This window comes from Hirsutella rhossiliensis, assembly GCF_020360975.1.
Source record: "Hirsutella rhossiliensis strain HR02 chromosome Unknown scaffold00002, whole genome shotgun sequence".
NCBI classification, from domain to species: domain Eukaryota; kingdom Fungi; phylum Ascomycota; class Sordariomycetes; order Hypocreales; family Ophiocordycipitaceae; genus Hirsutella; species Hirsutella rhossiliensis.
The window spans coordinates 4,092,034-4,112,381 of NW_025408668.1; the positions used below are offsets into that span (position 1 = coordinate 4,092,034).

Below are 20,348 nucleotides of genomic sequence, written 5' to 3' on the forward strand. Positions count from 1 at the left end.
TGCATGCCCCAAAGAGGTCGCAGCAGCAGCAGACGCGGAGTGCCTGTAGCGGGCAGCCAAGGTTCCCACGCCAAGGTTCCCACGCCATGCTACGTATTGGGGGGGTACTTGGGACAGTTCCGCCGGCCGGTAAGAGGCGCAGCACGCACTGGCGAGGCGAGGCCAGGCCAGGCCGGCTGCTCAGGTGCTGCCCCGTGGACGCGGAAATGCATCGGCGCCTTGCCCACTCCGTCGACGGCCCAATGCTCAAAGGGCCGGCGCTGCAAAGGCCGCTGGGTTGGCGAGCGGCGCCTAACCCCCCGTGCCTGATGCTTCGCGGTTGCATCCAATCGCCTGCGACCCTGCCGCCCATGACGATGCCGTACATGGCGTACATACATGGCCGAGACCCCACTGGGAGGGGGCCCTTGTTTTATTTTCTAGATGCAACGCCATGGCCATATGCCATATGTAATCACCGTCCCGCTCCCTCCCGTGCGCGGCCGTCGCCCGTCGTCCGCCGTCTGGGCATGATTCACTGCCAAACCTCCTCCGACGGCTGGCCCTCAAGCCCCGTCACTGTCTGCGCAGCTGCCAAAGGACACGGCCACCTCTGTCCCTGCCGGCGAGCCGCACGAAGCCCGCACCCTTGCTCTCCGCCGCTCTCGCCCTTGTTGGAAGCCAGCCAGCGACGACCTCGCCTTCGTTCGACCCGTCGCCGGCACCTCCCCGATCCACGCCTCCTCCAGCCCACTCCGACACTCGTGGCCCGCGTCCTCCAGCATGCCCATCTACCAAGCCGACCTCGACCACGACCGGCCAGAGCCCGCCGCCCCAGTCGACTTCGAGCCGTCCCCCTCGCCCACGCTCGACCGCCTCTCCAGCGACAGTCTTCCTGCCGACTTGTGCGAGGGCCCTGTCCCCGACACTCCCAGGCGGGCAGACGACGAGAGCGCCACCTCGAACCGGTCCGAGCTCATCGAGAGACTTAAGAGAGGCGAGAGCCCAACCTGGATCCCGAATCGCCACGTACGCCGTGCCTCCCGCTCGCCATCCCCGGACCCTTCCCTCTTGCTGACCCTCTGCCGCAGCTCGAGTCCATTCTACAACATGGCAACTCTGCCGACGTCGGTAAAACGCCTCGCTCGCCCTCCAAGTCCCCCAGACTCCTCCCCCCGGCCCAGATCACGCCCGAAAAGAGCGCCCAAGCCCAAGGGGCCGCCGACGAGCAGTTGCGCGACGGACTCGCCATCGAGCGGCCGCGATCGGCACTGCACACGGGAGACTTTACCCATGACAACAGGTGTTCGTCCAGTCAGCCCAGCAGTCACACCATCGTGGCCGAGGTCGAGCATCGCATAGCCACCCAGAGCCCGTGGATCACGACATCTCCTCCCCGCGACTTTACCCCCTTCCACTACGACAGACGGGGGACCCTGCCGCCGGATGGCACCCCGAGCTTCAGGTCCGCCGCGTCCCCGCTGTCGTCGTCCGTCTCCTCCAGCTTCGCCTATCAGCCACCCACCAGCCCTCTGGTCCAGTCCGAGAGCAACGACGAGCTCGACTTTTCCATACTGCCTGGTAGCCTCGATATATCTCTGGCCCAGAAAGCCGCCAGGGGCCATGGCCTCGTCTCGTCGCACCATTCGTCCCCGTTCATGGCGGCTCCGGCTTGGTCTCAACTGCAGCGCCGGGATGGATCAACACCCTATCAAGCGCACCAGCCGCGCAGGTCTTTGACCTCGACCCCGAGCTTTCTGCTGCATGGCGCCTCGCCGCAGACCCCTGCCATACCGCGCTCGAGGCGGCCGTCCCTGGGCTCGGATGCGTCCCCTATCCAGCACGCCTCCATGGTCGGATCGTACGAGGAGAGCATACTACGCGGCCGCATGTCCACCACGCCCTCGAAGCCGTTTGACTTTCTCGCCCAGATCGGCGTACTGGGCAAGGGTAAGTGCAGGTCCAGCTTGCGTTGTCCTGCCCACGTCACACTACCGTTCCCTGCCGTCTATTACAGCTACGGCAGCACGCCCCACGGAAGGTCTCGCTCCGACGACGGACCAAGCCCTTACGTGGGACAGATTGACCTTGAAAACGGTTTGCCGAACCCGGACGAGGAGTCGCGATCTAAGAGGAAGGCTCAGAGCCGCTACCCGGACCGGCGGTCGGCGGAGAGCGGTCCAGATAGAATGACTGGCTCCGAGCCCGACCCGGAGCGCCGCCGAGCAGCCCGGTCCAAGCGCCGGTCTGGGTCCCCCAAGGCCCCCCCGGGGGGCAGCTACCGGATCCCAGAGAAGGGACAGGTCCAGATCGTTATCAAGAACCAGAATAAGACGGCCGTCAAGCTGTTCCTGGTGCCCTATGACCTGACCGGCATGGAGCCTGGTACCAAGACCTTTATCCGGCAGCGCAGCTACTCGGCGGGCCCCATCATCGACCACATTCCCAACCTCAGCGAGGGGGACAGCATGAGCCGGCCCATGTTGAGATACCTGGTCCATCTGCACATATGCTGCCCCACCAAGGGCCGCTTCTACCTGTACAAGAGCATCCGCGTCGTCTTCGCGAACCGGGTCCCCGAGGGCAAGGAGAAGCTCCGCAACGAGACGACGTGCCCGGAGCCCCGGTTCACGCCCTACAAGCCGATCCGCGTCATGCACCCGCCCGCCTCGGCGTCGGGCGGGCCGGGCGCCATGCTGGCGGCCGACAAGGCGCTGCGGCGGCGGAGCCTGGGCGTGTCGTTTGGCGCCTCGTCGCGCAGGGTCTTTGACATGGTCGATGGCCTCGAGGCCGGTGGCGGCGGCGGCGGCAACACGCTGCCCGTCGACCCCGTGCCCTTTCGCCTGCCCCTCCCCCCCCTGCGCGACCGTGGCGACAGCGATGTGAGCGAGTCGACGAGTGCCACAGGCGCTGCCGGCGTGCGGTCCCCGGGCTCGTCGCAGGCCAGCCGCCCGTCGGCCATGGACAGGGACGTGGCGGCCGCCGGCCTGGGGCCCTGGGGCGCTGCCCAGTACGAGAAGCTGAGCAAGGGCGACCTTGGCTACGGCGGCCTTGCGGGCGGCGGCGGCGTTCCCGGCGGTGCTGCGGCCGAGGGCCTGCTCTCGCAGCGGCTGCGATCGCTCGGCGTCAAGCCCCACGGTGCGAGAGACGACTGAGGGCGCGCCATGAAGCTGCGACGTCTGGCCTTGCTTGCTCCGTCACGCCACATCGCCACTCACCCTCGCCACTCGTAGCTCAATCTTCACCCCTCTTCTCTAGGGAACGTCGGGCCTTGTACATATCCGCCCACCCGTCCCTCCGTCCCTCACCTCATCGATATGCACGCACAGTCTCAGTTCCACCGGGGGTGAGTCCTTTAGAATCTCGGATCACGCAGACTCGTTTAACTGGACGAAGCGCCTTTTTTGGATTCTTTCCCTTTGTGCCCTCTGTTGTCTTTCTCCTTTTCTTGTCATCAAAATAGACTGGGGCCCGGATACGGCGGCGTTTGGGTTATTCGTCTTCAAGCGGGCAGGAAAAGGGGTCGGCGTCGACGCGGGGAGGGGATACATAAATACATGTACCTATTTCGATGCAGAAAGCGCATGTTCCATGTCACGCCTGGGGCAGAAGTGGTGTTGTTTAAATCTCGACCCTCTGTAGCGGCACCTTGGGTGGCGAAGGTGGTGTTCACCAGTTGGTCTATGCATGGCTGCGCAGAGGGGAGTAGCGCACATATGGCACAAGGAGAGCAACATGTGCCCTCAGTCACAGGAACCCTGGCGGCTTCCTGTCAGGAGCTGCCGCCGCGCTGTTCTACATGATTCATGTCGGGCCAGAAAAATACATGTATAGATACAGATAGATAGACAGGATATCTAGGGTGAGTATGCCAAGTAGCCATGGTGACCTGCCACCCCAGCCGATTCTCGAACACGCGCGAGCCGAAAGAGTCCATTCCCTTCCCGACGCCCTCCACTCCCCTTCTCGACCCATACTCTCCACCCAGGCTTACCCCTCGACCTTGACGACTGGCCACGTCGGGGTGTCGGGGGAGTCGGGCTTGGGCCCGTAGGCAGGCCCGTGGCCGTATGCCGGGTCGACCCGCCGCCCGCCCGGCTTTGCCATGGCCGCCATGCGGTCGCGCAGCTCCGTCTCGAGCAGCTTGAGCTCCTCGTAGGTAAAGGCCTTTGTCAGCACCACGTCGTGGTGCATGCCCGTGGCCACGTGGAAGGGGCTCATGACGGAGCGAATCATGCGCTTGGCTGGCGCGATGCGCAGCTGGTGCACCAGCGCCTTCTTCATGGCCCGGAGCTCCTTGAAGGAGAGCGGCTTGAGCATGTCCCGCATGGCCTTGTTCATGCTGGGTGACTCCCGCACCACCCACGCCGCCGGCAGGTACTTGAAGTGGTTGGTGATGAAGGCGTGGAACAGCCGCGGGTGGTCCTGCTCCACCACCTTGAGCTTCTGCGATACCTCGCCCGACCACGCCGCCAGCTTGCGCATGTTGAGCCATTCTTTCTGCAGAGTAAAGACGGTGTTCGACGACGCCTTCAGGAACCGTGAGTTCCTCATGCCGCGCTTCTCCCGCGCAGTCACCGAGTGGGGGTTCCAGCCGCGCCAGCCGGGCATGAGCATCGTCTCGCACCAGCGCATAGCCCGTTCCCATTGTCCCATCTCGCCCAGGTAGCGAACGATTTGGTTCCAGTTGGCCCGCGTCAGCTTGAAGTCGGCGCCCACCACCCGGTCCACGCACTTGGCCAGGCCGGGCCCGTCATCCACCTCCCTGTAGGCCTTGGTCACGACGCTCATCGGCCGGCAAAGTTCATACCAGTTGGCCGGGAAAACAGCGCCTTCGTTGGGATGCTTGTACCGGGCCACAGCGTTTTTCAGAGTCTGGTGCCACATGGCAATAGTCTTTGACACTTTGTCGTCCTGTAAGCAGCCCATCATCAGGGCGCCGGCCACCTTTGGAGGAAACGCCCCCCCCTTGTACTCGGGAAACAAGTCGGCGTAGATGCTGACGATCTCTTCGGCGCTGCGGAATTCACGCAGCTTGACCAGGACCATGACGGCGCGGTCGATGTTCTGCGTTTGTGCCTTCAGCTTGACCCTGTCGCCGACGACATGGGGTGGGGGGTTGCCGTGCCTGAGGTCGTCGTGATTATAGGTGGTTGTTGACGGGATTAAAGAACGGAGCAGCCAGATTAGTTCCTTGGCCATGTTTCGCGTGCGCTCAGACGATGGCGCTTTCTTGGCCGCAACTTCGAGGAGTGTAACTTGCACGTTAAAGGTTACGGGCTGATTTGCCTGCTGCATGAGCGACAGGATGCCGGGGAGGAGGTCCATTTCTCCGGAGCGGACGACCCCGGCAATGACAACTTCAAAGTGCTCGGGGCCCACGGGGAAGAGGCTGTCCTTTTTCGCGCTCTGCAGGAGGTGGAACGCCGCATGGATCTGGTTGACCTTGACCAGGGCTTGGAGGAGGGCCTCGTACGTGTTGTGGTCCCAGTCCAGCCCAAAAGTCTTCATGGCTTGGAGCAGGTCATAGAACTTGTTGAGCTTGCCCTGCGCGCCGTTGGCGAACAGAAGCTGGTTCCACGCGGCCGTGCCTGCGGTCTTGCGCGCCGATACCTCTCTGCAAATCTTTTCTGCCGCCACCAGTCGGTCGTTGTGGCAATAGGCCGATACCAGCGCCAGGGCCATTGCAGGCGACAGCCCAACCTTTTCCGATTGAGCTTGGTCGAAGAAGCTGAGGACTGACCGCAGATCGCCCCTTCTGGCCGCCATGGCCATGAGGTGAGCGAACGTGGACGAATTTGGGGAGGCGATGCGCCGGATCTCTTCGAGGCAGCGGAGCGCGCTTGCATCGTCGCCTGCTCTCGTGTGGCACTTGAGCAGAGTATTCCAAATCTCAATGTCTGGCATGACTCCGTATTTGTTCATCATGCCGCGAAGCTCTTGCTCGGCCCGCACAGCGTCGCCGGTGTGAGCGTAGACGGTCATGGTGCTCTTGAAGGCGCTGGGGGCCTTCAGCACCTCTGGACAGCGAGTCACATATCGCGCCCACAGGTATCTGACGGCCGCAGCATCGCCAGTTTGGGAATAAAACCGGATGTACTTTTCGTAGGCCCACTGGTCCAGATCACCCCAGGCTTTGTGCCAGTCGCGGTAAATCTCTTCCATGCCTGCCAGGTTGGCAGGGAAGTGAAGTTGGAGCATACCGCGCAGTAGTGAGACGGGCGGCTTCGCCTTGCGAAAGGCCCGGTATCTTTTATACAGGTCTGACAGAATCGTCAAGCTGCCTCTCGACTCCAATCTGCGGGCCCACCGATCGAGCATGCAAAGGATGTACTGTTCGTATAGTCGGTGGTCGTTCCAGAGATCCAGTATGACGGCGGCTAGTTTTGGTGCGCAGCCTTGCTTCAGGGATTCTTCCGCCATCTTCCATCGAAGGGTTCGTAGGTTGCGTCTCGACTTTGAGTAGAGGTTCATGGCACGCACGGGACCGGCTCCCTCCTGTTCGATATATCGCTCAAAAGAGAGATAGAGCTTGCCTAGGTCTGGGATTTTGCTGAGGTAAAGCAAGCGGTATTCTGGTGGGTTTGCGCTCGGGATCCCTGCGCCGTGCACTGCGCTGTATTCTGACCACATGTTCAACAGCGCCGGCCATTGCCGACTGGCAACGGTATTGGCAAGCACATACTCGAGGCCGCCTGTCAAGCCGAATTCTGCCAAACCAGTCTTGAACCAGTTGACGGCAGTCTCCACGTTGCTGGAGCGCATCATGGTAAGTATCGCTGCGGTTTGGGTTTCGTCGTTCCAAGACCCGATGGGCATCTGATGGAAGAGACGCGAGGCTCTACCGATTTCCACGACGCTGTCTGACCTGGAAAGATAGATGGCAACGGGACGGCGAAACAAGGATTGCTGAGACTCATCCAATCCGCGGTACAGGTCCCAAACGTCGAGATAGCGCCCTTCGTCGGGCCGCGATAGCAAATCGGCGAGGGCTGAGCAATATGACGATGGACTGGCTTCCACCACGCCACCTTGATTCTCTTGTTGTTCCCCGGCTGTACCTGCGTCTTCAGGTGGTGGAAAGGGGCTCTGAGTATGAGGATCGGCGACGGCAGTGGAGGAAGTAAAACAGCGTTTGCGGGCGGCAGGGCTCGAGCCGTTGCCGTCTTGCGGACGCGACAGCATTGGGGAGAGCCGGCGGAGGAGCGCACGCGTACCGCTCGGGTAGAGGAAGTCGAGGAGAAAAGCCGAGGCGACGAAGCCAGATTGCAAAGGCCTGGACGGCGAATCGGCGGCGGGGGAGTCGGCGGCGGGCCTCACGGGCAGAGGCCAGAGACTGGTGAGCTCGATGGCGGACGCGCCATGCTGCCAGAAGCCCGTGTGGAGCTGCCGGCAGCGCTTGGGCGAGCGGCCGGGGCGCGAAAGGAGGCGCTGGAGGCTGCATGATTCCAGGCTGGCTGCCGTTCTTTCCAGCATCTGGACCGCGGGGGTCTGGCTGGGGGTTCGGGCTCCCCAGCAGCTATTCGGAAGCGAGCGGGGGGGGGTTGGGCATGCTCCGGAGGCGGGCCGCGGAGAGCGGTGGGCGTGCCCAAGAGAGTTTCAGGCGAGAGCAAGGCCGAGGGCGTCGCCCCTAAGGGAGTGGGAGGGATCAAGGGTTATCGCGTCGAGGGCGAGCTGTCGAGCCGGTCTTTGCTTCCTATCCGCAGCAGCAGCGGCGAGAGCGTCATGGCAGTGGTCAAGAGAGGGCGTGAGCGGATGCCGAGCCGGTTCGTGTGGCTGGGAGGAGCGGCTACTGGGAAAGCAAGCTCATTTTTTCAGGCGGATGTCCGATGATGCTGGATAAAAAATCTCCATCCACTCGATAGCAGGGCCATGGCAGCTCGCAGAATCAGCACGTGCCGCGGTGGGGCGCCGCTACCGTAACGGGAGTGGCGAGGCGGCGGCTAGATTGAGCTTCCAGGCCGTCGTGCAGCAAGTTAATTGCTCCATTCTTTCACTCGTGTAATTCCCATCTAGAGACCGAGCCCACAGTTTCAAAGCTCCAAAGAGGGATTGCACAGTTAGTTTCCAATGCTCATACATCCTACGTGGTATTATTACAAGAAAAGAAAACTCTCGCCGTCCAGCACGAGCTCCCCTTCGATTCTCCCGGCCCTTGCGCGTCCAGTCTCGCCCGTCACGTCATACAACGTGGTGCTGACCCCTAGAAACGATTACGGGGAAAGTAACAAAGAAAGGTTACCGAGTAGCCCTCTGGGCTTTTTCCGTGCCCAAGTTGTTTGCATCGATGCTGCAGCGTCTTCGTAGTCGCTCCAATCGCACAAACCATCCATTCTGTAGCATCAGTCTTTCCATTCATCATGCTGACCATGCTGGTCCGGGTCCGGCCCCTCACTCAACGTCAATCTTTGGTTTTGTCAACCGAACTGTTGCCTGGCAGCAGCCGCAGCTCGTTCCTCAGGCTGGACAGGAGGTCGGCGGACCGATGCAGATCCCGCTCGACCCGCAAGCCGCGGCTGCGACTCCGTGTGCGAGTACTGCTCTGGGGCGTCGGCCGTGAACGAAAGGCGGTATGGCGATCGGACGGAGAGGCAACCCGCGAGGGGCAGTGCTCGCGGCGGGCGTGACGCAACTGGCTGCAGCGCAGAATCTGGCCCGTGGGAGAGGAGCTGCGAGAGACAAGGTCGAAGGGGGAGGTGGCACGCCGCGGGGACCGGCCTCGCAGAGTGCTCGACTCTTCGGTGCGGAGGGATCTAATGTCGCCTCGGTTGGTGCTACGGGAGCGTCTTCGTCCGCGGCCGGTGTCGTGGTCTGCCGTTGGGGGGGTCACGATGAGAGCGGGCTCCTGAGGAGCACTGCCAGCGGTTGCTGCCCGCGCGGCCATTTTGTCCAGATGGAAGCCAAGCCAGAGTCGAGAGGGGGTCGGGTCTCTGGAGAGGGGGAGAAGAGAGTAAGGTAGTGATTGTTAGGTAGGCAAGGTAGCACCCGTCAAGGCGTCGGCTGCCTGAGTCGAGCGGCAGATGGACGGATAGAGGAAGCGAGTATTCTCCTGTTATCCAGAATACAAGCAAGAGGCAGTGGAGAAGCCAGGGTATCGCTTGGTCTTTTGAAGGTTGGTAAGAAAGTCGTCGTTGCAGAATGGCAGAGAGAGGGAGGAAGATAAACGATGGGGGCGGCTAAAGTAGAAAGAAACTGATGAATACCGGGACAAGGTGCTACGTAATTGTCGTACCTCGATGTATCTCGGGTGTGTACATGCACATACCACAGTGGCTCAGGTATGTGGGTTGTTTGGGAGCTACCTACCTACCTATGTATAGCTTCACGGTCAAAGCAGGTAGGTACAGGTAGGTAACAAGACGGGTAATGCCGTTAGTTTTTGTTTGACCCATCACCGTTCCCGCGGCCAAGGCCGGCGCGCAAGCCCTAGAGTTTGGGCGGCAGCGTCTGGGCCTCGGCTCCCCATCGCCGGGGAGTCGGCCAAGCAGACAAGGGCCCTGTTCTCGGCCGCTTTTCGTACCGGTTCATCATGGCAGCCGGGCGGCTGGGCAGTGGGTGGCCAGAGAGAGGGATGGAGGCAAGGAGGCATGGGAGGCAAGGAGGCATGGGAGGATATGGGAGGATGGAAGGGTAGGCCAGCGTCTCATCGGTGGCGGCGCCCGTCAAACATGAACAAAACCATGTCTGTATCCGTAACATACGTGCATACTGTACGAAAGTAGGTAGGCCTAGTAGCCTGGTTCAGCAGAGTTAAGGTATGCTTGGAGCATGTACTCGGTATGCTTTGTACGTTGTACGTACGCAGGGTGGCGGGCGTGCATGTACAGTATGTGTGCGTCAAAGCTGTCGATGCGCGTTAGTAAGTTACTGCTCAGTACCTTTTCATGAGAGTTCGTCTCGACTGCCAAGCCTGCAGCAGTCTCTCTCCGTCATCAGCAGATCGCCTTCATCCATCGCCTTGATCGCCACTGCCATCGCCCATCACCACCAGCCCGGGCAAGAGATGGAGGCTGGCGGTGCCTCGGGTCCGCGCTGTGTATCCGTGCGAGTGCGGCAGCGTACCAATGGTTCACGTTTCATCGGTACGCGGACATGGGTAGATGATGCCCTCAGCCTGCGCGTAGATAGGGCTACCGGTATAGATATGCCTGTGGATGCGCCTCACCACGTTGCGGCTTGGCGCACAGGCCCGGACATGGATGACGGATCGACCTGAGGCATCGACTCGACTCCGTCTCTAGTCTGTTGACTTTTAGTCATAACAGCACGTGGGTGTGTTCCCCTCTTCTTGTCGCTCGCTGGCATGCCGTGATACCGGAGCAGCGAGCACAGCAGACGCTTGCAGACGGTCGCACGGCCCGTGTCTGATGTGTGATTTGTTTGTTACGGCACATCTCCGGCGGCAAACGCTTGCCGGCAGGGTGTCGTCGACCCGTCGCTGTCTGGCAATACGTCCATCCATCCATCCTCGCGGGACCGACCTCGACGTAACCAGGCAGGTGATGGGCGGATCGGTGGGTGTGTGGGGTTCGGGCCTGCGAGTCACGTCGATGCCCGATGAGACGGGGTCCAGACATTTGCCCATGTTAGCTTCGTTCCGCCGTGGCAGCAGGGAATGTCGTCGTCGGCGGAGAGGAGAGGAGAGGAGAGGAGAGGATAGGAGAGGAGGGGGAGTTGCTTTCTCAGATCCAGTCAACAAGGTGCTGTGCAGTTACGGATACGTCCAGCCTGTAATTAACTAATAATTACAGTAATTACAGTACATGTCAGTACACGTCAGTACCTCCCGCAATCCTCAAAATATCCTCCTACTCCTCCATCTCCACCTCCACCTCCACCTCCTCCTTTCCTCCTCCTTTCCTCCTCCTTTCCTCCTCCTTTCCTCCTCCATCGCCAACCTCATGGCAACCCACGGCGGCCTGCAACAGCGCGTTTCTCCATCCACAAAGACAAAAAGACCTGCCGTGCTGCGCTTGGACGCGCCACCTGCGGCCGGTCGCTGCGTCCATGGCCTGACGAAAAAGCAGAGTGTGTGCGACTCCGTGGGCGCGCCCAGACGGGTTCCCGGCATATCCCATCCAGCCTCCAGTCTCCCTTGGCTTGCTTGCTGATCGAGTCTTTTGTCCCGACGCCACCACACATGCTGCACTCTCGCCTAACCACGATCTAGTCGCTCCTCTACTGGATGTATTCTCGGCATCAACCCTCTGGTCCCCATCCATCCATACTCTGACTTGTCCATGTACTCACAAACCTTGGGCCAGGCAAACTCTCGTCCCACTCGCTAGTCCAAACCCCCATGGGGTGCTTGGCTTTAGACTTGCTTCCCCGGTTTTCAATGGCAGCGCCAGCGCTTATTTAGCTCGACAGGGCAAGTGTTCAAGCTCTATCCGTGCCTCTGGACAACACTTCATCGTGGATTCTTCGCCCTCACGGCCCAAGACATTGCTCGTCTGGACGCACACTAACCTAACCTTGATATATGCAATCGGCTCGGCCACTACCAGCCATGGCGCCTATACTTTATAATCCGTTTCAAATGATGCGCCCGCACGAGCCACCCCTTTTTCTGTTTCAACTCCTTCCTTGTCCGCCTTGCTTCTTCTCCTTTACGCCTCCAAGACGTGCCTCTTGTTGGTGACGACCGCCATCGTGACAAGTGTGCGCATCAGCTGTACCCCCTCAGCTTCTCCCACTCGTGCTCCGTCATGCCATACCACAGCTCGTCGTACCACTTCCTGTTGAACCACGCCACCTCCTTCTTCCTGCCCTCGAGCCGGAACCCCATGTCCTGGTACAGATGGGCCGCCCGCTCGTTGTACGAGTAGGTGGCAAGGTTGATGGTGTGCAGGCCTCCGTGCTTGAAACCCCAGTCGAGAACCCAGTTGATGGCCTCGCGCCCGTACCCCTTGTTGAGATAGCCGCTCCCGAGCGTGATGCCGATGGCCGCCGTCCGGTGGTGCGCCATGGCCGGCGCGATGCCGCCCCAGCCCAGGCACATGGTGCCGATGATTGTCGGCTGCTTTGTTCCGGCCTCGGTCTCGACCTTTGCCTGCGCCTTGGCCTCCTCGGCAGGGAGCAGACAGATGGCGACGCCCAGAAAGGCCTTGGCCTGCTGCTCGGCATACCAGTCCAGGTCCTTCTTTCCCTTGGGCCGCAGCAGGTCCGGCGACGACAGTGCCTGGATCACGGGGTCGTTCTCGACCTGGGGGATAAAGGCCTTGATGTGCTCGTCGGCCTCGTCAATTTTGACGTACTGCAGCCGCGCCGACTGGTAGGCGTTCTGGACCTCATGGACGACAGAGTCCATGGTCTCATTCGACGACACGGCGGATGGCGACATGATTCCGACTCGGTTATAAGGTGCTCCTATTCATGCCGAGTTTCGTTGCTCAATGGGTCAGACAGCGAGCGTCAATCAAAGCCGGGAGACTCTGGCTGCGCACGCCGGGGTTTTAACCAAGTCAAGTCAAGTTTTGGACTGTGTTGGCGTCCCTTCTGCCGCCTTTCTTCCTCGTAAAAGTCCCCCACTCGCCACGGATATACGAAGTATATCACTGCATCATGGGCTATAGTACCATACAGCATGAGGACAGGTGGCCCATCCCCGGCGCTGGGGGGGGGAGAAAAATTCTCTGCATCTTCCGTCCAGACTCCGGCGTGACGTCAAATCCGGACCGTCGGCAGACGCCCCGGGGAGCTGACTCATTTCGGCCGCGGGGCCGCGCGGGAAAAACAAACGGCCTCAGTCTCCCGGCGTGCCCCAGGGGGGCTGATCTCGGCACCCGTGGATAACAACTCGTATAGGCGAATAAATAGACGCTACTGACCGGGGTGGCGGCAAGGAAAGGGCCGCGAGGGAAAACGACAGCATGCTCCGCCGGGCCCAACGCTGAAGCCGACTTGTGGCGTGGCTACCAGCACCCAATGGAGCATGATATTCCGCGTTGCCGCACATGTCCTGTTCGGTCGATCCGGCAGCGGGTTCCTGCGGCACAGGACCACGATGCCAGGATTGAGCGTCTCGGGTGTTCAGAAGCCGATGGAGCGCCCATGCATGTACTTGTCTATTTCCGGGCTTAATATTTGTACTGTAATAGAAGAGGTGCAGAATACCTACGGATACTGATGACAGGAAAGAGTCAATAGCAAATATATTGCATGCTGCGTTCAGTCTAACGAGCGCCATCGTATGATCGTCAGCCCGTCTATACTCGACGCCCATGTCCCACTCCTCGGTGGATAATGAGCCCTAATTACGTACTTCTTCACACTTATTCCTGTCTTGCACACTCACGCTAACAAGACAAGTCTACAAAAAGAGAGAAGCGCGTGCAATCCACCCCTGACCCTGGCTTCTCCTCGCTGAAAACCCCAAGGGTGACGTCGCAGAGAGCGCGGCCCGTTCCCATCACCAAACCCTACAGAGCCCAGCGTCGTCCCAGTCCTCGCTGCCGACCCCCTTGCGCGCAATGAACAGGCCCATGGGGTCCTGGGCTTTCTTAATGGCGTACAGGCGCTCGTAGTTGACGCCCCAAAAGGACCGCTGAAAGCCCTTTTCGTACGCATCCGCCTCGTTCAGGTAGGCCCCCATGTCCGGTTCCAAGGCTCTCAGCCGCTCCACCGCCACGTTGGTCATCTTGTCCTGGATGCCCTTTTGCTCGGCCGCCGGCGTGGAGCTGTTCCAGTCGGCGCCAAAGGCAATGTGCGTCAGCGTCCTTCTCCACGCCGGGTTCAGGGCCGAGTCGACGGTGCTGCGGGCCACGGCTCCGCCGGCGACGACGTGCCCGGTGAATCCCACGCCGCCCATGCTCTCGTGGACATCTTTCAATGCGTCCCGCAGGCGTCCGGGGCCGTCGGGTCGGGCCAGGAAATCGCGCGACACCATCCGAGAGCCGAGCAAGAGGATCCCGCCCGTGGTATCCGCATCGCCCTTGAGCGCCGTGTTGATCCACTCGGAAAACTGCGGGACCACTCCCACGTTGTACACCGACCCGGGCAGGGCGTGTCGACGCAAGTCGGCCGCCAGCGGATTCATGGCCTTGCGGGCCTTGTCCGTCCGCGTGTCGTTGAGAAAGACGAAGCCACCGGAAAGAGTCAGCACCTCTGTGCCGTTTTGTGGCTGGGTTTTAGGCATGACAAAGTAGTACCCGCAGCCGCCGGCGTCGGAGATGACCGGCAGGCGAGCATGCAACTTCTCGATGAGCTCCCAGTAGGCCGACGTGCTTCCTTTGGGCAGCGCGAAGCCAAACTCGACAAAGACGGCCGCAACGCTGGGAAAGGTGCGCACAGAGACGCTCACCACCACGCCAAAAGTGCCGCCGCCGCCGCCTCGCAGCGCCCAGAACAGGTCTTGGTTCTGATGGTTGTTGGCAATCACCACGTCACCCTGCACTCGCTATTAGTCTTTTGAGCTGATTAGAGACAGCGACTAGGTCGCAGATCATACCTTGGCGTTGACAACGGTAAACTCGAGAGCATTATCCGAGCCCATGCCTTTCCAGTTCCCAAGTGGGCTGTGGCCACCGCCTTGGATGTAGCCGCCTGCCGCTCCGACCGTATGTGCCATGCCAGCGACCACGGTCAGGTTTCGCCTCGCTGCGGCAGTATACAGTTCCTTGAGGTCGACTCCAGCGCCAATGGTAACGGCAGAGCCCTGGTCCGGCTGGCCCTGGGGCGCGCCAGCAGGGAGAAAGCGGTCCGTGAAGCTGAGGCTCTTCAACTTGGTTGTCGAAATCTGCAGCGATTCTGGCGCGGTTGAACGGCCCATGAAGCAGTGCCCTGAGTTCTTGATGGCAAGACGGAGGTCGTGAGTGGCCGCGAAGCGCACCGCGGCCTGGATGTGCTCTGCCCTCTCCACCATGGCCGAGAAAAGCGACACACGGCCCTGACGGCAAGGGGAGCTCGTGGGGCTGTCGAAGAAGCAGTTCTCGTTGCGCTCCGGCCATGCCTCCCAGTTAGTCCATTGCACAGCACCAGGCTGAGAAGCACGCCAGACAGAGTTGGATGACAGGGCAGAGGAGGCATTGCAGGCGACGGCGTCAAAGGCCGGGCCGTGGCATGCGTAGGCTGCTGGACGGACGGAGACGAGGGTGCCGTCAATGGACGAGTTGAGGGCCTGCCATTCATGGTGAGAAGGCCAGCACGGTTCTTGGGGCCGGCAGCGACAACGGCGGCCATGGCTCTGCGTGGCCAGACCGTGCGATGCGGGCAGCAGAGCTGCGAGAGAGACGAAGAAGAGGTTCTGTAGAGCCACCATTTTTCTTGTAAACAAAGTCGATTTCTTGCTCCATCATCTGATAGCATCAAGACGGCCAAACCATCCGCACTCAGCCTCTGTTAAATACTCGCCAGAGGCCGCCGCCTGGAGCCCATGGCCAGAGCTGCTGCCTGGGCCCCCTCCTCAGCCGTCAGCGAGACGCCTGGCGATGCATCGTGCTGACGCGACGTTAACTGCGGCATCCCGGCGAATGCGAAATACGAGCAAATCACGGTGGCAGACACAGCCTCGCGCCGCTGTTCAACGCCTTGTCAGCGGGATGCTGGGTTTTGGCTCGAGATGGAAGAGGATCGTCGGTCTGCCGTAGCGCTGCTTACCTAAACCAGATCGGGACTGACCGGGAACCTGTCATCATCCAGGTTCCCGAATCTCGTTTGTTTCGTCACTCTTGTCTCAATCCCTAATTAATTACCTACCTACTGCACGAATACTGTACCTACCCTTCCATCGACCTATCGCCAAGACTGTCTGCCTACAGTAGACCGGGCCCAGTCCCTCTTCCTGGTCTGCCGAAGATCCGACCGTGGCATTCGTCTCCCCTATTGGCTGTCGCCTCGGCCCGCCACAAGGACAGCGCGCTCTTTTTCCCCTCCTCCATCCTTGCTCTTTTCTTCCCACTCGCTCGTGCTACGCGAACGGGCGCGGCTGAACTTGCCGCTTGCCATCGGAGCGTCCGCGACGGACGGGGTAATGGCTCGCCCGCTGCCGTGACCTCGCCTCACTCTTCACCGCGGCCATGCCTCGCGACCGGCCCGCCACGACAGGCTACGAACGCCTTACCCAGGCCGATCAGATCAGCGACGACTCCGACGATGACTTCCTCGCCGAATCCTCTGCCTCCCTCCAGCCCGCCTCCGCGCCCCGCCATGCGCCGATAACCCAGCCGTACCACCGCTCAGGCGTGTCGAGTCCGAGGCGCAATTCCTCGAGACCAAAGTTCCGACACCGCGGAGGGAGCAACGCTGGCGTCGACCTCAAAGCCATCAACGCGAGACTCGAACGCTGGGCCGATGAAATCGCCTCTCGCTTCAAGCGTGGCAGGGGCAAGAGCCAGCTGGGCGAGGAGGACCGCTTGGAGATCCACCACTCCGTCTTCCAACCTCCCGACGGCGTCCGCCCAATCTCTGCCGAGGCCATGGCCGAGCCACCGCCTGGCTTCATGACAAAGGCTGAGTTTGACGCCGTCGTCGAAAGCGTCCGCACCGCCATCCGCCAGGAAATACACCCAAGCATGATATCGCAGGGCAGCTCGGGCAGTTACTTTGCCCGGAATCCAGATGGCAAGATTGTGGGCGTCTTCAAGCCCAAGGATGAGGAGCCCTATGCCGCCGGGAACCCCAAGTGGAACAAGTGGATTCACAGGAATCTGTTTCCGTGCTGTTTTGGACGAGCTTGGTGAGTCCGCGCGCCTTGCCCCCAATGTCTTTCACAGAGATTGCTCACCCGGCTCTTCAGTCTTATCCCGAATTTGTCCTACGTCAGCGAAGCAGCTGCCTACGTCCTCGACTGCCAACTCCGAACCCATCTTGTCCCATACACGGACGTCGTGTGGCTCTCGTCCAAGTCGTTCCACTATCCATTTTGGGATCGCCGGAGGTTCTATCGAAAGAAGAAGCCTTTCCCGGCCAAGCCAGGCAGCTTCCAAGTCTTCCTCAAAGGCTTCAAGGACGCCAACGTCTTTCTGCGAGAGCACCCCTGGCCGGATCAGTACCTATCGGGCTTCAGAGCCAACGACACGCATAGGAACAAGAGGAAGCGATGGACGGAAAGCTGTCGGCCATCAACATCTGGCTCGCCCAACGACCAGGACTCTAGTGACGACGAGAGCCAGACTCCGAGGGACGAACCATCGGGTCCCCCTCGGTTCGTGTGGACCGAGCCGCTCAAGCAGTCGTTTCGCGAGGAGCTTGAGAAGCTGGTGATTTTGGATTACATCATGAGGAACACGGATCGGGGACTCGACAATTGGATGGTCAAGGTGGACTGGGAGGCAGGCAAGGTGTCTCTGGTGTCAGAGCCTGTACACCTGAACATGGAGCCCCCGACGGAGGCCAACGGGGCCCGGCCGGTCGATGCCTCTCAGGTGCCTCCCTCGGCCGCCCGGGCCTCGTACCCCTACAAAGCCCAGAAGCCCATGGACGCGTCGAGCCAGCGGTCGACCGGAAGCGAGCCCAAGATGTCCATCGGCGCCATCGACAACTCCCTATCGTGGCCGTGGAAGCACCCGGATGCTTGGCGAAGGTGAGTTTCTCCGTCTCAGCCTCGGCACAAGCGCGAAGGAGAAGGGGGAGGATTAGGGGGCGCATGATAATGAGTCGAGACGGTTACTGACGTTGTCGAAGCTTTCCCTTCGGCTGGCTCTTTCTGCCTGTTGATCTGATTGGCCGCCCCTTTTCGCAAAAGACGCGAGACCATTTCCTCCCGCTGCTCACCTCGACCGCCTGGTGGAGCCAGACGCAGATGGCCCTCAAGCGGGTCTTTCAAGTCGACGACGACTTTCAGGAGCGCATGTTTGCCAAGCAAATCGCCGTTATGAAGGGCCAAGCGTGGAACGTCGTCGAGGCCCTCAAGTCGTCGGACCACGGGCCGCTGGAGCTGACGCGCCGCGCCCGGGTGTGCGTCTGGGACGACCTCGTCGACGTGCCCGTGGCGGTGCCGATGCGGGCCACGTCGTCCGAGATTCGTCGCACGGCTCACATGCGCCAGTCCATGGACGAGGCGGACATAGCAAGCTCGGCGCCGGCGGACCATGGGCCCGCCGAGGATCTGCTTGGCTTCGCGAGCGCCCCCGTCGACATGCCCCGCTCGGGACGATTCGAACTGTCCAGCCCTGGTGGTGAAGGCACACAGTCGCCGCCCAACGAGTCGCCTCTAAACGGTGCCGACGCCGCCGACAAGCAGGGCAACGCGCCGCCGCTGGAGCCCAAGAGCACGGGTAGCTACCAGGGCCCCACGCGGAGCCTCAACGTCTACGAGCCCCCACGGCACGGTCTCCAACAACAACGGCGGTACTCGTTTGCGACGGCGGCCGCGCGCCGCAGCCGCAACGGCATGGCGCACCAGCATTATGGGGGCGACACGCACGACGCGCACGATAGCGACGACCTTGACGGAGATCTGGGCTATGCCGCCGCCGAGGGCCAGATGGGCAACCAGCGCAAGGTCATTGTGGAGCGCCTCGAGGCCGTCAAGAGCAGGAACCCTGTCTTTACCTGGTGCTGAGGAGCTTGGACGGATCCAGCTCACCTCAGACCTTTTCCTCCTGCTTCCATGTACCCCCTCTTGCGTGCCGGACGCGTCACTTACGAGCAAACAAACGGCCAACCACCACCTACCTCATGATCTTCTTTCCTCCCTGTCTTGGAACCCTCCCGTGTCTGGCATGCCATCGAGCCGCGCGAGGCGTGCGGGATGCCGTCCAGCTGACACGTATCGATGCTGCCAAGCTCGTGGTACTCGCCACGTCGACGGCGCTCACGGGAAATAGAATGGAGGGGCGCAGAGACAAGGTACGCCCTGGTGTACCGCGTCGCATCTCGCAGACGCCCGTGGCGGTCGGCCAATGGCGGGTCGGGCTTGGAAACGCCGCTGGATGTATTGCGCGAGCATCACTGATGTGATGTGTCACGTTTTATTTTTTGGCTGAGATCCCCCTTGGTAGGGAAGCAAGACTGGCATGCACACGCCTCACCCCTAACTCGGGGATTTCCTCTGCCTGACTGTTCTGGTATCTTTTTTTAGTTTGAGGAGATATACGAGGGACTTTGTACAAAGTCCCTGCCTGGATTCCACAGACGGCACATGCTTCTCTCAGCTAGACGAGGATTGCCAGGGGAATGAGGCCGCGGGGATGGAAAAGAGAAAATCGGGAGACACAAATCACAAGCAGAGAGAGTGCAGTCCTCCGGATTTAGGAGTGCACAAGGGGGATGAGAGGAAGAAAGGGGGGCGTCGGGTATACGGGACGGCGTAGAGGGTAGAGAGGCTTGCGTGCAGGAGTTCGTTCATATTTGGGGCCAGGCCGAGTTTTGTATCTTGAAGCCAAGGGAGAGAAAACACGCCCGTTTGCAATGAAGGAATGTGGTTGGTCCCGTGCTGCGCGCCTCGTCTCAGTCATCTCTCCCGAGCTCCCAACATCCCTCTCCCCTCGTGGGCCGAAAAGGGCCGTTCCGCGAGCCACATCTTCCGGGCCTCTGCCGCATGTGTGCTCTTCCAGGCGCCGCTGATTGATAAAAGGCCACGGAGCTTGCGTGTTGCACAGATACTTGCATCGTGCCGAGCCGCCCTCGTCCTCGCTCACATTCCAGTCTTGGCTTTGCACCAGAGCGCCCAGGTCCCGAGCAGCCGGCCGTGGGCTCGTCCCCCCACACACGCGCGGGTATCCCGAGAGCTTGGGTCGGCAAAAAAAGGGGCTGTACAAGGTTGACCCCTGTACGAAATGGCAAGTCGCCAACCTTCATCTTCAGCAATTCCCCTTTCGTCACCGGCCGAGTTGCATGTCTCGGCTCAGCTTGAAGCAACAGCGAGCAGACTACTCGTCTGCGTCGGCAACCTCTGTGCGCCTTGGTCTCCCCCGGCCGCACTCGCCGGCCAGCCGAGTGTGTGCCACGACGGTGGGCATGACTAGCCATGACCCCATATGGGCAGATAGCTGGTCTCGGCGTCTTCCACGCCCAGCAGTTCCTGCACCACCGGGGGAGCACCAGGCCTCTTCAACCCACAACTACTGACAAACGGCGGCTTCCGTCATGCCCTGTCGGTGCAGAAGCAACCCCAGACTTGCGGCTTCAAACATGTGAGAAAATCAAACAAATTACACAAAGATAGTCAGGGGTCAAAACGCACTTGCGGCTCGTCGCGGGGACCCTGGCAGCTTGACGCTACCCACCCCGGACTTCCAAAGATTGCCATGGCCCATCATGACCCGCCACATTGGTCAGAGTAAATTCCGTGGACGCTCGCTTCATTGTGCGCACGCAGCCGGCTTGGTGGCCTGGCAAGGCTCACCCGGCCACGCCGCCGGCTCGTCAGCTAATACTTGCGAGCTGCTGGGCAAGCGAAGCGGGCGACCTATAAATTCTTTTTATGC

At 60.9% G+C, this 20,348-nt stretch overlaps 6 protein-coding genes across 6 annotated transcripts; 2 read left to right on the top strand and 4 right to left on the bottom strand.

Moving 5' to 3' along the window:
* Window positions 1-762: 762 nt before the first annotated feature.
* On the top strand, window positions 763-3,134 carry HRG_02026 (chromosome segregation during meiosis domain-containing protein; the record flags this gene model as incomplete). Its single annotated transcript, XM_044860497.1, has 2 exons — window positions 763-1,008; window positions 1,071-3,134. The coding sequence occupies 2 exons, from the start codon at window positions 763-765 to the stop codon at window positions 3,132-3,134; spliced, it is 2,310 nt and encodes a 769-aa protein (XP_044724130.1).
* Window positions 3,135-3,969: 835 nt separating this feature from the next.
* Window positions 3,970-7,455, bottom strand: HRG_02027 (translation regulator (Cya5); the record flags this gene model as incomplete). The annotated part of the gene is made up of 1 exon (XM_044860498.1): window positions 3,970-7,455. The coding sequence occupies one exon, from the start codon at window positions 7,453-7,455 to the stop codon at window positions 3,970-3,972; it is 3,486 nt and encodes a 1,161-aa protein (XP_044724131.1).
* A 925-nt stretch (window positions 7,456-8,380) lies between these two features.
* HRG_02028 (uncharacterized protein) lies at window positions 8,381-8,863 on the bottom strand (the record flags this gene model as incomplete). The annotated part of the gene is made up of 1 exon (XM_044860499.1): window positions 8,381-8,863. The coding sequence occupies one exon, from the start codon at window positions 8,861-8,863 to the stop codon at window positions 8,381-8,383; it is 483 nt and encodes a 160-aa protein (XP_044724132.1).
* Window positions 8,864-11,647: 2,784 nt separating this feature from the next.
* On the bottom strand, window positions 11,648-12,322 carry HRG_02029 (acetyltransferase (GNAT) domain-containing protein; the record flags this gene model as incomplete). The annotated part of the gene is made up of 1 exon (XM_044860500.1): window positions 11,648-12,322. One exon carries the CDS (start codon window positions 12,320-12,322, stop codon window positions 11,648-11,650), a length of 675 nt encoding a protein of 224 aa, XP_044724133.1.
* A 1,068-nt stretch (window positions 12,323-13,390) lies between these two features.
* On the bottom strand, window positions 13,391-15,238 carry HRG_02030 (FAD binding domain-containing protein; the record flags this gene model as incomplete). Its single annotated transcript, XM_044860501.1, has 3 exons — window positions 13,391-14,368; window positions 14,429-14,767; window positions 14,810-15,238. The coding sequence occupies 3 exons, from the start codon at window positions 15,236-15,238 to the stop codon at window positions 13,391-13,393; spliced, it is 1,746 nt and encodes a 581-aa protein (XP_044724134.1).
* Window positions 15,239-15,995: 757 nt separating this feature from the next.
* HRG_02031 (phosphatidylinositol 3- and 4-kinase domain-containing protein) lies at window positions 15,996-18,481 on the top strand (the record flags this gene model as incomplete). The annotated part of the gene is made up of 6 exons (XM_044860502.1): window positions 15,996-16,654; window positions 16,715-17,279; window positions 17,343-17,500; window positions 17,602-17,911; window positions 17,966-18,243; window positions 18,301-18,481. The coding sequence occupies 6 exons, from the start codon at window positions 15,996-15,998 to the stop codon at window positions 18,479-18,481; spliced, it is 2,151 nt and encodes a 716-aa protein (XP_044724135.1).
* Between the last annotated feature and the right edge of the window lie 1,867 nt (window positions 18,482-20,348).